We start from the raw sequence: 17,013 nt of genomic DNA, 5'->3' as shown, positions 1-17,013 counted from the left end.
AATACATTCAAATGAAAACAACAAAACTTAGAACAGAACCTCCAGTGACCCAAGAAATCTAAAATATACTGAAGAAAATTTAGAAGATTTCATGAATAACTTTTTTTTTTTTTTTTTTTTTTTTTTTGATGGTTGCAGAAACTCTATCAAAAACACACACAATTGAAGATAGAATTAAAGTACAAATACAATATTTAAAAAAAAAATTGTGACTGATGACAATCTCCACATACAGTACTTGTAAGAACAAAATATTGTTAAAATATGTAAATCAGTGATGCTAGGAAATAAGTTCAACAATCTGAATTTGACATGTTTTCAATTTTGCACAGTACAGGAAAAAAGAGGAAGAATGGCTACAGATTGCTTGCTTTGGTGCTGTGTAAAGGTGCTGAAAGTTGATAGCCATATGGCAGTAATTTTACTCCAGAACTCTTGTAGATAAGGGAAGAATTCCAACAACTCATCATCTCTCAGTACCTTTATTCCAATTTAAATTTGAGCAAATTAGAAATTAGCAAATATGGAAGGTTCATAGTAAAAAATAAAAAACAAAACAGAGATCTCTCTAACATTTGTATCTACGATACATAGGAAGTATATAAGGAACATTAACAAAAAAACAATTCTGGACAAATAGTGCTGAAATAAGATTCTGCTGAAATAGGATAGTATTGAATATTGAAAATATGAATAGGCCTAATACTAAAATGGGAACAAATGGTGTAGCCTAAGTGTTAGTAAATTACAATTTATACAAGACAAGATAAATCTGGCAAGGCAATCTGCGAACAAGATTTCAGTGTATTAGAAAGTGGAAGATAGAGACCAGAAACCTCTAATCCATCCACAGAACTCAGCATTTAAACATTAGAAGTCACAGTCATTTTATTATGTTCAGAGCAGAAATGTGACTGCAGGATTGTAATGCATAATAGTAAATTAGAAGAGAAAAAAAAGGATTATTAATGCTAAAAGTATTTATATTCAATAACTTTCCATGACTAAAATAAAGTCTTTTTTGTATAAACGTGTTGAATTCTTTGAATGACAGTGGGAAAATTTCTATTCCACACTTCAAAATTTATTTTAAAGTCAGAAAATTAACCGAGGCTTTCCAGGAAGTATGAACATACTATAGCATATTGAAAGCCATGATGACTGAACCTAATATATTCGGTACCAAGACACTTGCTTTTGTGTTCATTTTTTTGTGGAATGGAAATTTTTCCATGAATATAATTTTTAAACCTTATGGAAAATTTTCCAGTCCACAAATTCCTATCCTATTGTCCTTAATAATATTGTATCTGTAATCATGTAACTGTTTACAAGTAGCCATTGCGCACTGACTGACAGAAGATACATTTCAGGTAGGTGAAATTCTTCGTAAATAATAATGTAACAATTCCAACTGTCACAAGATACAATCAGCTTTCAGGTATGTATTTGTAGTTTTGAAAGTCATATAATGAATGTAAAAGGCAAAACAACAGAATTATTGGCTTCATCCAGTCCCGTAATATTTATTTACATACTGTATCAGTAACGGATGCACTTAATCATGCGTGTGATCGAGCATGAGAAATACGCAGGGCATGTGCAGTCTTAGAGCAGGTGAGGGTACAGAGAGGAAATTTGCAGTTGAATAAATATTGCACAGTAGGCCACACTAACTTTTATTACTATTGGCAAATGTAAATAAATTCCCTGTGATGTCATAAAATCCTTGTCAAATGGAACTTGCATACCATCAAAATTTGATATTTGAAAGCAAATAAAGTTTATTCTTGATGTTTGAATCCTGCTATTGATTGACACTTAGTTATAGTAAAATGGCCAAAGTTCATTCTTGAAGTTTCAAGCAAATGCTCAATTCAAAACTATAATAAATAAATAAAGTTCCTTCTTGGAATAATTAAATCAGTTTGACTTATTATGAAAATGATAAAGATCACTCTTGAAGTTCTAAACTGAATGCCTAATTCAAAAATTATTGTAAATTAGAGTTCACTCTTGAAGTAGTTAGTAAAATAATTGATATTACTCACGTTCTAATTCACTGGAAAAATATCTAACGAAATGGCTAAGTCTTGATTGCGTTCTATAAATGTCCTTTAAAGTTTTTCCACTCTTTAACAAGTTCATTTGAGCTTTGTAGTAGCTCTGGTAAGACTTAATATTACACTGGCTTTACGTGTAAAATTGAAAGTCACTTGAGAAATTGATAGTTACCTGGGAAATTGAAAGTAATTTATGAACTTGAAAGTTAAATCGGAAGTCACTTACGAAATTGATAGTTATTGGAAAACTGAAAGTGAAATGTAGACTTGAAAGTTAAATTGGAAGTCACAGTTCATAAAGTTCGAACTGACTGTTCTTTAAACAACACAGATGCATATCACCTTTAAGTTGTTCTGGATCTTGAAGTTGCTGGCTCTATCTGACTGTGTTCTCATAGCCCCAGAGTACCACATATCCACTGATGACCAGGAACAACATTACCATATGCCCCCCTATGATCCAGAACACCGTCACCATGTTCCCACGATTGAAATTCACACGATGATACGGGTGGTGAAGTCTATGGCATGTGGCATCAAATTGCTCACGCCACTTGGAGTGTTGTAACACTGTTGGTTCATAATTAACAAGTGTAGCATTCATAGGGAAATTTCACTATGATATTTGAACCAATGTTCCACTTAATAATGTACTGAACCGTCACTGTCCAATTGCACAAGTTTGATACACTGAATGCACTGTGTTCCCGACTGTAAGTTTGAATACAGTTCATGAATTCTAAACAGAGTCTACTACATTATCATGTGTGAGATAGAATGTACAATGTTCAATTACACAGTCTATGTTCTCTCACATAAAATAATGGGAACACAATATTCAAGAAACAGTCTACTGCCTATCTCACACATCGTAAATTATTAATGCTCATTTCCATAGTCTATATTCCCTTACATGAAATAATGGGCATATAATTTTAAGAAACAAGAGTCCTAAATAGCTAGTCACTTGCAGAAGTTCAAATATGTAAACCTCTTTCATTAAATTGTAAGTTATGTTGTTTACTGACAGTTCTGTAGAACACAGCACAAAAATAATATGTCCCATTGAACAAAGTATAACACTTGGGTTTTCAAGCAAGCAATGTAATATGTTAAAGTGTCTGCATGCTACAACTTTGAAATAAGTTCTTTATAAGTGGACAAAAAGTTTAGAGTATAAAGTTACACTGCTGTCACAGTCAAAGTTCTCACCTAGGCCGTGCCTCACTGAGACCGAGTTCGAAGTTGCAGACGTTTGGCACTTTGCACTCCACGCACTAAGTCAAATCATACTCACTGGTACTACATCATGCAGCAGACCTCCACTGGTCTCTGCTGTCGGTTGTTGTGTGTTGTTGAGTCTCCAGGCTGGCCTTTTATAAAAATACTTGACCCTGAGCATGAACGTCACGGGTATCACCCGATATTTTAACATCAAAATATCTCTGTAAATAATGTAGCTATTGGCTTGAAATTTGAGTATGAGATATTTGTTATTGCCAACTACATGATCCCATTGTCCATTTGCTGTTATCTCATCAGGAAGCAGAGATAGAAAAAAGCTTCTAGATCATTCCTTTTGAAGTGCAGGCTTCGTGTTCAGTGACGTAGCAGTCGTGCCTTGGCAAGCTGCAGCCAAGCTTGCTAGCAGCATGCATTGCATCACAGACTACAACACGCACAATTTAAACTTATGAAACAGGCTGTGTGGTCTCAGTTTGATTATGGGCAATTGCAGGTGTAACCGGATGGTTCCTGTTTCAATACACAACTTGGGTGTTATGCCAAAGGACATACATTAATAATGTCATTTTTCTCAAAACACACCTGTCCATTTTCACACAACACACCACACTGACAAATAACAGATAAACATGTTACAGTTAAATATGTCCCTCTACATACAATTGACGTCAGGGCCTCCCTAGCCAAGGCAGTAAAGGTATGCAAGATTCATTCTAAAGGATGTGGGTTTGATTTCCTGACAGGAAGCTGAAAAATTTAAGGAACAATATTTGCACTTCTGGTGCAACACATGGCCATGAAGTTCACTCAGCCTGCACCAAAAATAGGATCTGGTTAACTCCTGGCAGCAAAGGCATCCGAGCATAGAGCTCACTACTCTAACTCACTTACTGCAGAGGCTATGGAAAGTGTAAGCCTTTACCTTCCGCTTCTCCAAAGGCCTTCATGGCCTGTATGGCGATGGCTTTACTTTACATAAATTTAATGTCAGTAAGGGCATCCAACAGTAAAAGTTGTCAAAGTCTGCAAATGCAACATATTGCACCTATGACCCCACTAGAGTGTAAGAAAATGGCAGAGAAGAAAGAAAGATGAAATGTAATAGTGTACCAATATGACTATGTTATGCCCAATATGTTTGCCTAAACAAAAGCATGACTAATTGGAAAACACAATATTCTGCCATTCCTCTTTCCAGCTATGTGTTCAATGCACTACTACAGTGGTTTGTCAGTAGAAGATGTGGTAGTAATGCAAACCATGTTATAATCCTGTCACATTAAATTCCCAAAGCTCCTTATTGTTGTAGAACCTGCTGAACATTTGATCTCTATCTCATATCTCTTTTATATATTTTTTCCATTGCTGTTGCTCAATGTGGGCTTTTGCGGACAATACATTGCCACATCGGCCAATCAGATGATGTAACCTCAAAGTCGCCAATGTCAATTTGAGAATGCCCTTGGGCTGATTTAGCTAGTCCTCTCTGAAAACACTGTCCATCCTACAATTGAGAATAAATCTCTTGCTTTGGATGGCTTGTGCTAGACACAGGAGCAATGTGGCCAGCCCATCCAAGTTAATATTTCATAAATAAATCATTGCCTCAATGCTGGTGTTTTTGGGCCTCTTCTGAGATGCTGATGTTTGTTAGATGGTCCTGACATTTTACTGTAGGTGTTCTGCTAAGACAGCAGTGGTGGTAATTTTTCCATACATTTTATGGTAAGTGTCTTCTGTATGTATTCTACATTTTGAATCCATAAGTAAGTGTAGGTGTCACCGTGCCAGTGTTAACATATAGCTTGGTTGAGATCATGGTTGTCAAAGACCAATTTAATGAGATGACCAAATGCTGCACTAATATATCTGGAATGATAATTAGTTTCTATCTTTCCAGGTTAAAACATCTCATGCACAGGCATCTTCTGAGGGACAACAACAAATATAATGCATAGTATAGTCTTGGTTAGAGTGTGCTGCATTTATTTCAGTAGAACAGTTGTCCATTGTTATGATTCTTTCTAGTACCTGTCGTATTTGTCTCTCTGCGGTATTTTCTGCTTCATAGTATTCTCTGCATACTCCCTGCTGAACAAAAATGCTGTGTTTCAACAACTGTGCAATTTTCCAGAATTTTGCATTAGATTCTCCCTTACCAACAGTGGGCCAGGGGCTCTTAACTTAGGAGCGTGAGTTGGCAACCACGAGGCCCTTAGTTGAGTCCTGGCATCATTTACACTTACTTCCTCCAGGCTCCTCACTTTCATCATTCCTATCTGACCTCCCTTGGTCAACTCTCCTTCTTTTATGACCCTGACAGTATTAGGTTTGTGAATCCTTGGGAGTCTTTCATTTTAATGCCCTTCATGTCCCTTGTCTTTCTTTGGCTGATACCTTCATTTTTCAAAGTGTTGGATCCCTTCCATTTTTTCCCTCTGATTGCTGTTAATAGAGGATGGTTGCTCAATTGTACTTCCTCTTAAAACAATAATCACCACCATTACCACCACTACTACTACCACCACCACCTTGCCAACAATGTAATTATTTCGAACTTACTTGATGTCTTTCTTTGGCTTCAGCAGACTGCAGATAAATAGAAACAGTTCCTAATTGCATCTTAGTAAACTCATGTTAGACTCAGATTCTTAACATAACTCCTTTACGATGGTTGTATATTTATGAAAAGCAATTCATAAGTGAAGAAGAAATTGTAGTTTAGTTATTAATAAAGGTTGTATTTGAATTTCACAGACATATTTTACCCCTACTAGGAAGCTTCATGAGTGTTCTAATATCAGCAGGACCTTTTAGAGGACTTCATTTGCATAATGCAGCATTTCAGTGCCATGAGTAGGATTGTAGAGTATGGCGATTATTGTTTTGAGGTGAAGTGAAATTAGGTGATTATCTTGTATTTTAAGGAACAGTCCTCTGTTTAAGAACAATGACCGGGCGAATTGGCCATGCGGTTACGGGTGCATGGCTGTGAGCTTGCATTCAGGAGATAGTGGGTTTGAACCCCACTGTTGGCAGCCCTGAAGATGGTTTTCTGAGGTTTTTCATTTTCACACTGGGCAAATGCTGGGGCTGTACCTTAATTAAGGCCATGGTCGCTTCCTTACCACTCCTAGGCCTTTCCTATTCCATTGTCACCACAAGACCTATCTGTGTCAGTATGATGTAGAAAGAATTGTAAGGTTTAAGAACAATGTACTCTGACCCTTATGAATTGCTTCAGGGACCCCAATAGCCCCTGTTTTCAAAAGTAGAAATATAGATTTTCCTTGTTGTATTAATCATAAATGCAAGCATCTGCTACAGTCAAGATCTCAAGCTGCACAATAATGAAAATGAAGGTGATAACAACCCCTAACTTTCTTTAGTTGGTAAAATTATAGGTTGTTCACCATGAAGAATGTAGAAAATTGATATTATGATCATCTTAAAACATCTCCAGTTGCCCAGACCCTCCATCTTGTTCTGTCCTTGTAGCACTCTTCTTTCACTAACGTGTCCCAATCACGATCTCTTTGTAGCACATCCTTCTTCACTAGATGAATCCACTTTATTCTCGGTCTTCCCACAGGTTGACTTCCTTCCACATCTCTTTCACCACAAACCTACTATGCTGGCATAGCAGGGGAAGAGGTGATACTCCCATGTGGCGCATCCCAGGTGGCGGGTAGGGGGGTCCTAACTGGCTTGGCGGGTGGACTTGAGCAAAATAAAATAGTTCTCGCGGACCAGGGACAACCAAGGGATGAATGAATTAGAACCATGAGACTACTTATAATTAGTACCATCACGCGAGGAACACCATGGGTTGTCTTTACTTGCAACCAGTACCACTATGTTAGGTACACAATAGGTTTGTAATTAGTAGCAACAGGGGGGTGAATCGGTATAAATTTTACAGTACCCGTGATTAGTACCACTATATGCGAAACACCATGGGCTTACGTTGCTTGTGATTAGTACCATTATGTGAGAAACACCACGGGTTTTGGCATTGCCTGTGATTAATACCGCTATATGAGCGTCACCATGGGTCTGCATTGCCTATGATTAGTACCCACTATGTGAGGAACGCCATGGGATGGTACGAGTCCCTGTGATTAGTACACCTATGTGATGGACACCATGGGTTTGCGATGCCTATGAGTGGCACCATTATGTGAGAAACACCATAGGTCTGCATTACCTGTGCATATTACATTACCTGTGAGTATTACCACAATGTGTGGAACACTGTAAGTCTATGTTACTTATGATTAATACCATTACATGAGAAATACCATGGCTCTTACTTTCCTAGCAATAAGTACCATTATGCAGGGCCGTTGACCTGGATTTTGAACCCTTTTAGACAACATGCATCATCGATTCAGGATTGTGCTTTGGAAGCAGCCCTTTGGTCAGTATATACTATTGTTTTAAGATAGTTTCTGGGAAGGTGGGGCATTGCAGGTTGAATCCGCTGATTGTTTTATGTTCATAATCGTTGTTCATTGTCTCTCTCTCTTTTTTATGAATTATAGTCAGTGGACTAATTTTGGAATTATTTTTAACTTTCAACATTGTGAACAGGGTTTGCTAATTATTTTAAATTCATATTCATCCATTCATTCTTCCATCACCACATTTTGAATTCTGGTCAGTGAATGAGTTTTGGACTTTTAAATTTTGTCTTATTATGTACCATTAGGGGCTGATGACCTAGATGTTAGGCCCTTTTAAACAACAACATCACATCTCTTTCATATTCCCTCTTGCAGTTTTGTTGGCTGGCATCCTTGTCATGTGTCCAAATCATTTCAGTTGTGATTTCTGGATTTTGTTGAGGAGAGAATCTCCCATAAACATTTCTTCTCTAATCTTCTCATTCCTGAATTTGTCCTTTCAGTTCTGCACTTTGGTGTGTAGGAATTTCATTTCACCTGGCTGGAGTTTAGAGTTACAGTATCCTTGTTGATCAGCATGTTCTTTACTTCTAAGTGCTTTCATTATGAAATCCATTGTGATAATGAATAGAAATGATGACAATGAACCCTCCTGTTGCACTTATCTCTCTCAGACCAATTGGAAAAACCACCACCTACTTGACTGCAGCTACTGTTCTCACTGTGCAACATTTTAACTTTATTTATGAGGCTGTCTTGGATCAACTGATTTTAAATCCAAGAGAATATGGTTTTATAAATGGGGAAGAAAATTTGTATCAACTTCTCCATTAAACAACAAGATTCAGGAGATAGGAGGTTTGAACCCCACTGTTGGCAGCCCTGAGGATGGTTTTCCATGGTTTCCCATTTTCATACCAGGAAAATGCTGGGGCTGTACCTTATTTAAGGCCATGGTTGCTTCTTTCCCACTCCTATCCCATCACCAGCATAAGACATATCTGTGTTGGTGTGATGTAAAGGCAATTGTAAAAAATAATAAGAAATCTCAAAAGAAAGAACATGAGTATCTAAACAAGGCTTATTATTCAGTAAAGTAGGTACTGCTGGCTTGGTTCTTCCTGCTATAATGTCTGACTTACAGAATATAGGATGTACTGCAGGTATAGTACATTTCATTAGAAGTGAGTAACCGAGTGAAGAGTGGCTGGCTGACTTATAGTCATGGATTCATTGATTAATTGAATAGTTAAGTTACTGGTTCATTAACTCATTACAGGACAGCAAGAAAAATCTTCTCGTGAGGCTGGTATCACATCAGGCATAATATTGGGTGTATTGGTGCCAATTTTACTGATTGTTGTATGTGTTGTATACAAGAATGTAAGCGCACGAAGGAAGCGACTTCAACGGGAAGACGATGATTCTCCAGTAGCCACGAATAGGTATGTAAAAACTAGAAATTTATATTGAAATAAAAATGTATATTTTAACAGCACACTTCATTTAAATGTGACACAGATAACACATTAAGATCTAGTAGATCTCGTATAAATATATTAAAAGAAATATGGCAGGCCACTTCCTAACACTTATTGACAAAGTGCTCTTAAAAAAACCATGGTTAGCATATTGTAGAAATGCAACCTGACTTTGAGGCAAGAAAGAATATCGTGAAGTCCCAGGTAAAGAAAATGCCTTACCGGGTGAGTTGGCCATGTGGTTAGGAGCACACAGCTGTGAGCTCGCATCTGGGAGATAGTGGGTTCGAACCCCATTGTCAGCAGCCCTGAAGATGGTTTTCCGTGGTCATCCATTTTCACACCAGGCAAATGCTAGGACTGTACTTTTAATTAAGGCCACAGTCAATTCCTTCCCATTCCTAGGCCTTTTCTGTCCCATTGTCGCCATAAGACCTATCTGTGTCGGTGCGACGTAAAGCAAATAACAAAAAAAAATGCCTTGACATGATTAAGGGCTTCATCTGCCAAGGTGTATGGTTCCCAGTCAGATAGCCCAGTGATATTGAGACTGCCCCGGTTAGTCAGCGTATCTTCTCAACCGTATTGCTTGGCTTTGACCTTTCCTATCAGACAGCTTCTTGATTGACAACAAAGTACTGAGTGCATTATTTACAACCCTCAAAACAGGATTTAAATCTATGGATGAGACAGGGCTCAGATAAAGACACCACAAATAATTAAAATTTGAGTCAGTTCTGTGTGATCTCAGGGTTAAATTATCGTAAAATCAAAGACTTGCTTGATATGTTTGGTGATGCCTAAATAGATATAGAACAGCAGTACCCAAATATTTTTAATCACAGAGCCCTTTTTAAAGCATAAGTTTCTTGTAGAGCCCCAAGAAATGTTTAGTGTTTAGTCCTGTGAGGCATATTACACACGATAGATATGTTACCCGTTGTGCGGAAAGAGACCAAAGTCGGCAATGAAAATTTTACAGCAGAGATGAGAGGAAGTGTCCAGGGTGTAAAAATTGCATTTCTATGTTTTGACTTCTTGTGCTACCCATGGGTATTCTTAACAAACTAAATTATGCAGCAATTCGAATCTTAGCCACTCGATGTCATGAAAACTTTGCACAATTGGTAAGAAAATTAGTGAAAGCTCTAACTGCATTTTTCTCAACATATAGTTTCCTTAATAGCAACAGCCAATAATTAATATCTTCTGAAGTATTGCACATAGAAGCATGAATTCTGTTTTTAAAATGCTCAGTATTTAATGTCAATTTTTGAACCACAAAAATCTCAAGAATTAAAAATCTGATTGTATGTCCCTTTCCGTGCAACAGGTCACATATATGGAAGTATGAATATTAAGGTATTCATATCAATAAAGGAAACAATAGTAAGAAAGAACTGGAGACAATATTATTATTTAAATCTTCTGATATAACTAGTTACAATGTTACAATATTATGTGTACACCCAAAGTTAATGTGAATAACATGCCTGCTTCTTGTGGCAGAGTTTGTCAATACCTGGTACCAAAATAGTCAGTTGAAAACACATTTTGTCTTCTGCATCCAAAAAAACTCGATATTCAGTTTTTGTAGCCGTGTACCTTGAAAAAGCCATTTCACAGAGGTACATAGAACCATAAGGTAGTAAGAACAATTTAACATTTGAATTTAATATTGATAGATCCTCCCCTAACAGAGCCCAAAATTCGGGAAGTGGTTTACTTTCAAACGATGTCCGACAGTGGCTGTGTGAAACAATGTCTATAAAGACCTCATATTCTACTGTAGTAAGGGCTGCTGGTTTTGACTTAACTGAAAAATAGATCTACAATCCACTCAGAATTCTTCTGAACCAATTTCTGAGTGTCTCTTGGAAAACATACATTCAAATTTTGGAGCAAATTGTTAAGGTGCTCTGTTATTATTGCTGGCAATAATTCATTCATTGTAAGTTATTTTCTTCTAAAATGTTAGAAGTCAATGAGAAACATGCAAGATACTTGTTCTTGACACTTTCCATGTAGAATGCTATCTTTTTTTTTGCAGCATGGCAATTTTTTCATTAGCATTGAATATTGTCTTCAATTTCCCTTGTATGGTTGTGCTTGAATTAATTCATTTTTCAATAAAATGTCAGCCAAGTAGCATAATTTGCACAACTATTCCTGATCATTCAAATAATCAGGTAGCCAACCATTTTCATCATTCAAAAGTGAACAACCTTCTTTTCAAAGTTCAAGTAAATAGGGCAACACTTCACCTCATGACAACCACTGTACTTCTGTGTATAATAACAAGGACTTATGTACACTCCCCATATCTTCATACATTATTTTGGGCAGCCTACATTGCCTTAAGAAAGTTGATAATTTTGACAGTGTTGTCTAGTATGGTTTCAATAATGTTGGCAATTTTTCATTGTGAGGGAGTGTCTATGTAGTACACAAAGACTCCTTGTGCAGTATTTTGAAACGTTCTTGATTCTTTTAACAGTGCCAGCAACATGACCTACCAAGCCCATTGCACCATCTGTGTACATGTCAATCCAATTGTCCCATGGCGTGGAGTTTTCAGTGAAGAAGGCATCAAGCATGAAAAAAAAAAAAAAAAAAATCATTACTGGTAGTGCCTTGCATAACAGAATATTTTCATAAAAAGAATCTCTAAAATTTATACCACACAAACATAATTAACAAAGCTAATCCAGCAACATCCATCGATTCATCCAGTTGCAGTGAAAATTATTTTGACTGATACAGGAAATTATGGTATCTTTTAATATCGTTTGATAGATCCTGGATATGATTATGCACAGAGTTATTTCATAAGGGCACACTGGAGATGAAGTTTGCAGGTTTTTTTCGTCCACCATGTACTTCACTATCTTAACTAGTAGTGATATTATAAGAGTTTCAGCAAGAGTATGAGTTTTACCAGCAAGAGCCAAGTCATGACTAACCAGGCACGATGCTTTCAGTGCTTTCTCGTTATCTTTGTACGAGATACAAATTTTGTCTGAATTGCATGGAGTTCATCATTTATTTCTTTTGAAATTGTCTGCAGTTTTATTTGTGAAGTCAGAACAAGTTTGAAAATGCCATCTGAGCTTGGCAGGGAACATACAGCTATATGGCAAAACTTTGTTACGTACCGCACACACTGTGGACGTCCATCAGCAAACATAGTGGTGGTGGTGGTGATGATGATGATGATGATGATGATGATGATGTTGGCTTTATGTCCCACAAACTACTTTTACAGTATTTAGAGATGCCGAGGTGCTGGAATTTAGTCCTGCAGGAGTTCTTTTACATGCCAATAAATCTACCAACACAAGGCTGACATATTATACCACCGGACTGAATCAGGATCAAACCTGCCAAGTTGGGGTGAGAAGGCCAGCTCCTTATCTGTCCAAGCCGCTCAGCCCAGTCGAACTCGGTGGATCTCATGTCCAAATATGAATTGCAAAATTTTCATTTTATACTTCCTTTCAGTACCTCTTCATTAGGCATTGTAGATTCTGAAGCAGGATCATGTGCAGTGTATTCAAAAAGCAAGCTCAAGGAATTTGAACAATCTGACCGACTGACTGGCCAACTAGTGTGGTTTGTTTACTATTGGCTTTACGTCGCACTGACACAGATAGGTCTTATGGCGACGATGGGACAGGAAAGGCCTAGGAGTGGGAAGGAAGTGGCCATGGCCTTAATTAAGGTACAGCCCCAGCATTTGCCTGGTGTGAAAATGGGAAACCATGGAAAACCATCTTCAGGGCTGCCGACAGTGGGGTTCGAACCCACTATCTCCCGAATATTGGATACTTAAGCGACTGCAGCTATCGAGCTCGGTAGTGTGGTTTGGATCATGTAGCTGTGAGCTTGCATTCAGGAGATGGTGGGTTCCAACCCCACTGTCGGCAGCCCTGAAGGGGGTTTTCTGTGGTTTCCCATTTTCACACCAGGTAACCGTTGGTGCTGACTTCTTAAGGCCACAGTTACTTCCTTCCCATTCCTAGCCCTTTCTTGTACCATCATTGCCATAAGACCTGTCTGAGTTAGTGTGATGTAAAACACATGTAAGAAAATAATAATTTATATAATGTTTTCTTAGATGGGTCTCACTTGTACTATTTCATGTTACAGGAAACAGCCCATTGAACTAACAGGAGCTTCTATAAAACCACTTGACAGTTTCAATGGAGAGACAGTTACCTTGCAGAAGAAGGAGACAGAACTCAACTGATAAAAACACTTGCTCCAAAGAAAAATTTCTAAATTCATCTTTACATCATTGAAGTTAAAACTGTTATTTTAAAATTATTTAAAATTAAAATGAATTTAGTTATTTTTTAATAAAGAAAATGAATAAATGAAGTACTCCATTGGTGTCCAATGTCTACCCTAGAAGGTTCCAGTTATGTAAGAGGATTTTTACTGATATTGTGCAAGATTCTCCATATTATGTAGGATTACTTTCATCAATATTTTCAAAGGGAAATTTGTGTATGTGTTTGCCTGAAATGTTTAACATACTTTCCAACATGGTACAAATTTAAGATTTGGTATGTGGGGTAATTTACATAGAGAAGACAGTGTACAAATAGACCTTTTATTATAGAAGAGAGTGCTACAGGGTAGAAAAGGACCAAGTGTGTGACATCAACAAGCAAAACAATGATCCACAATATTTTCCCGCACCAAATGTGTCTGCAAGCCATCTGTTGATCTTGTGGTGGGAGATTTTAGGTGGTGCTTAACTCCTGGCCAATGAAACCATTGACTTCTCAAACTTTGAACAGTTAGCATTATACATTCCTTAAGTTTGACTGTTTTACAGCTGTAACCTACTCTTAGATTTGTAACTGGTAAAATAACCTTGAGACCAGAAATGAAAATCAGGCAAGAATTCTGCATTTACTTTAAAGGACAAGGGAAGCGTTCACTTTCCCTGCTATTTATGCAAGGACTTGGCAAACCTGGCCCTGTTTACTATACACCATTTTCTACTCTGGTCAAAGAATGGATAAAACAGCTAGTTTGCTATATAATTGACCCCAGGAAACACTATAATGACCAGATTCAGAAGTATTGTATTTACTGTTGTGGTTCACAGGATAGTATTTATTGTAGAAATAACTTTTTATAAATAATATATGTGTCAAGCTTCCTTTTATTACTACGAGCTTTCATTAAACTTTGTATGAAAGATCCAGTGAGCTTACACCTGTGTACAGTATGTTCAATGAGTCCTTATGAGTGATATAAATTACCTGTGCTGGTATACAGGAAGTATAAATTAGGTACTTATTTTTTAAGAACGTTTATATTATTATTTTTTCTGTGTTCTGACCTTTAATGTACAAAGTATACATTTTTGTGCAGAGATGGATCCAAAAGAGTATTTTTTTAAGTGGTGAATTACCGTGCATAACTTATTTCAACTTAAACATCAATTTATAACCTATTACTTTATTTATTTCCTTTAAGTTTAAAGCCAGAGGTTATGCCAGCATTCATTTAACCCATTTTGCAATGGATTAGAGAGCAGATTTTATATTTTTCCCACTCTAGTAAGTTGAAGAGTAACAGCTGAGAGGATTTGTTGCATTGACCATGTGTCACCTCATAATCGTCCGGCTCCGTGGCTAAATGGTTAGCGTGTTGGCCTTTGGTCAGAGGGGTCCCGGGTTTGATTCCCGGCAGGGTTGGGAATTTTAACTATCATTGGTTAATTTCACTGGCACGGGGGCTGGGTGTATGTGTTGACTTCATCATCATTTCATTCTCATCACGACGCACAGGTCGCCTACGGGTGTCAAATCAAAAGACCTGCACCTGGTGAGCCGAACATGTCCTCGGACACTCCCGGCACTAAAAGCCATATGACATTTCATACCTCATAATCTGTAGACCTTTGTGCTGAGCAGTGGTCTCTCGATAAGCCTAGGCCCTTCAGAGCTGTCGTACCATGTGATTTTTTTTTTCTTTCTTACATAATTTCATCATTTCTGTTCTGTCTTCTTGGTTCCTCTATCCAAAGACAGGTGGGCAGTGATTCTTCTTTTTCTTAATCCTCTCTTTCCTGAGCAATTACATCATCAATGCTTTGGTTAACGAATGAAATCTTTAATTGCCTCTTCCTGTTTTTCTCTCCAAAACATTAACCGTAAACATATATCTTGTGCCTATACAAGTGTCCAGTAAACCAATCTCTTTGTTTTAATATCTTGTTACAAAGACTTCCCTTTTTTCCAACTATGGTAAACACATATTCATTCATCACTTTTGCCATCAAGGTTATTACTTCCATTCACATACAACACCACAACTCAAATGCTTCTAATAATCTCTTCTAATTGTTTCCAATGGTCTGTTTCTGAACTATAAAGAACACTCCAGAATTTTTCTTTCACTTCTTTATATAGGTTTTTGTGGTTAGAATGGTCTTTTTCTTGTTGAAAGCCATCTTGACTTGTCCATTCTGATCTTTAGATCACTTTTACTTCATCCAATTGCAGTAATTTTTCATCTGAGATATGTGAAGTTTCATTTTTTTCAGTGGAATAACTCTAATTTTGATAGTAATGTTGCTAACGAACACATACCATTGTCTCTGTTTTTTTAAGTTAATTTTCATGTTGAATTTAATATTCAAAATAAAGGACATATATCCTAAGTATTTCTTTAGTGATTGCAATATAATCATTTTAACTCTCTTGCTAGTAACTTTTATCCCAAAAATCAAACCACTGGGCGAGTTGGCCGTGCGCGTAGAGGCGCGCGGCTGTGAGCTTGCATCCGGGAGATAGTAGGTTCGAATCCCACTATCGGCAGCCCTGAAGATGGTTTTCCGTGGTTTCCCATTTTCACACCAGGCAAATGCTGGGGCTGTATCTTCATTAAGGCCATGGCCGCTTCCTTCCAACTCCTAAGCCTTTCCTATCCCATCGTCGCCATAAGACCTATCTGTGTCGGTGCGACGTAAAGCCCCTAGCAAAAAAAAAAAAAAAAAATCAAACCACACTCCATAACGTTACAGCTCTGATGGACCTTGGCATAACAACCGACTGCTGCTTGCCTCTAGGCCTGCAGATTGTGAGGTGACATGTAAAATGAAATCAAATCAAATAAAAATTTGCAAATGAGGTGTCTACCTCGGTACACTAATATACATTATTGTCAAGCACTAAATGGCAGATGTGGTCAGCACGACAAATCATCTCAGCTGTTACTCTTAGTTTTCTATAGAGGGGCCTATCTCGTTGTCAGATAGCTCCTTAATTGTTTTCACATGGGGGTGGGGGTTGGGGGTGGATCTTGAGACATCCCTCAGATCCAGGTAAAATTCTGTGACCTGGTGGGGAATTGAACATGGGGCCTCCCAGTAAGAGGCAGGGTCACTACCCCTAGACCAGAGGGTGAACTAATTTTTATCCCACCATGTCTTATTCCTCATTATTTGAAGAAGTGTAAAGTAAATCAGTTACTCACAATTAACCCTGAATCTTTTGTAGGAAAATCTTCTGGTCTACAATAGAAACTTCTTGTGTGTTAAGAATGCTAATGTTTTCTGTGCATAAGTTATAACATACAGACTGACATACATACCTTTTTCTATAATCATCTAATCATTAAACAATAACCAAACACTGCAGTGTTAAAGAGCTTCAATCTGCCCAGGCGACTGCTGTCCAGCCAAATACTGTAGCCTGCAGATATCGGAATGCTACATGGGCAGAGTGATGACTTTCTCAGCCATTTTGGTTGGCTCAACTCTGCTGCCTCTCATATCACTTAGATCTTTAGTTAGTC

At 37.5% G+C, this 17,013-nt stretch overlaps 1 protein-coding gene across 1 annotated transcript in view; it reads left to right on the top strand.

The window, feature by feature from the left end:
- Positions 1-16,219, top strand: part of LOC136866055 (protein mesh) — a 164,209-nt gene extending 147,990 nt beyond the window's left edge. The window contains exons 20-21 of the mRNA XM_067142694.2: positions 8,994-9,159; positions 13,345-16,219. Coding sequence (XP_066998795.2) covers positions 8,994-9,159; positions 13,345-13,444 — 266 coding nt within the window. The 3' untranslated portion in view covers positions 13,445-16,219. The remainder of the gene's footprint in view (positions 1-8,993; positions 9,160-13,344) is intronic.
- Positions 16,220-17,013: the final 794 nt, after the last annotated feature.

The sequence above is a fragment of the Anabrus simplex genome, chromosome 3, assembly GCF_040414725.1.
Source record: "Anabrus simplex isolate iqAnaSimp1 chromosome 3, ASM4041472v1, whole genome shotgun sequence".
Taxonomy (NCBI): Eukaryota; Metazoa; Arthropoda; class Insecta; order Orthoptera; family Tettigoniidae; genus Anabrus; species Anabrus simplex.
The sequence above is the reverse complement of the archived record's forward strand: the minus strand, read 5'-3'. Positions and strand labels throughout refer to the sequence as shown.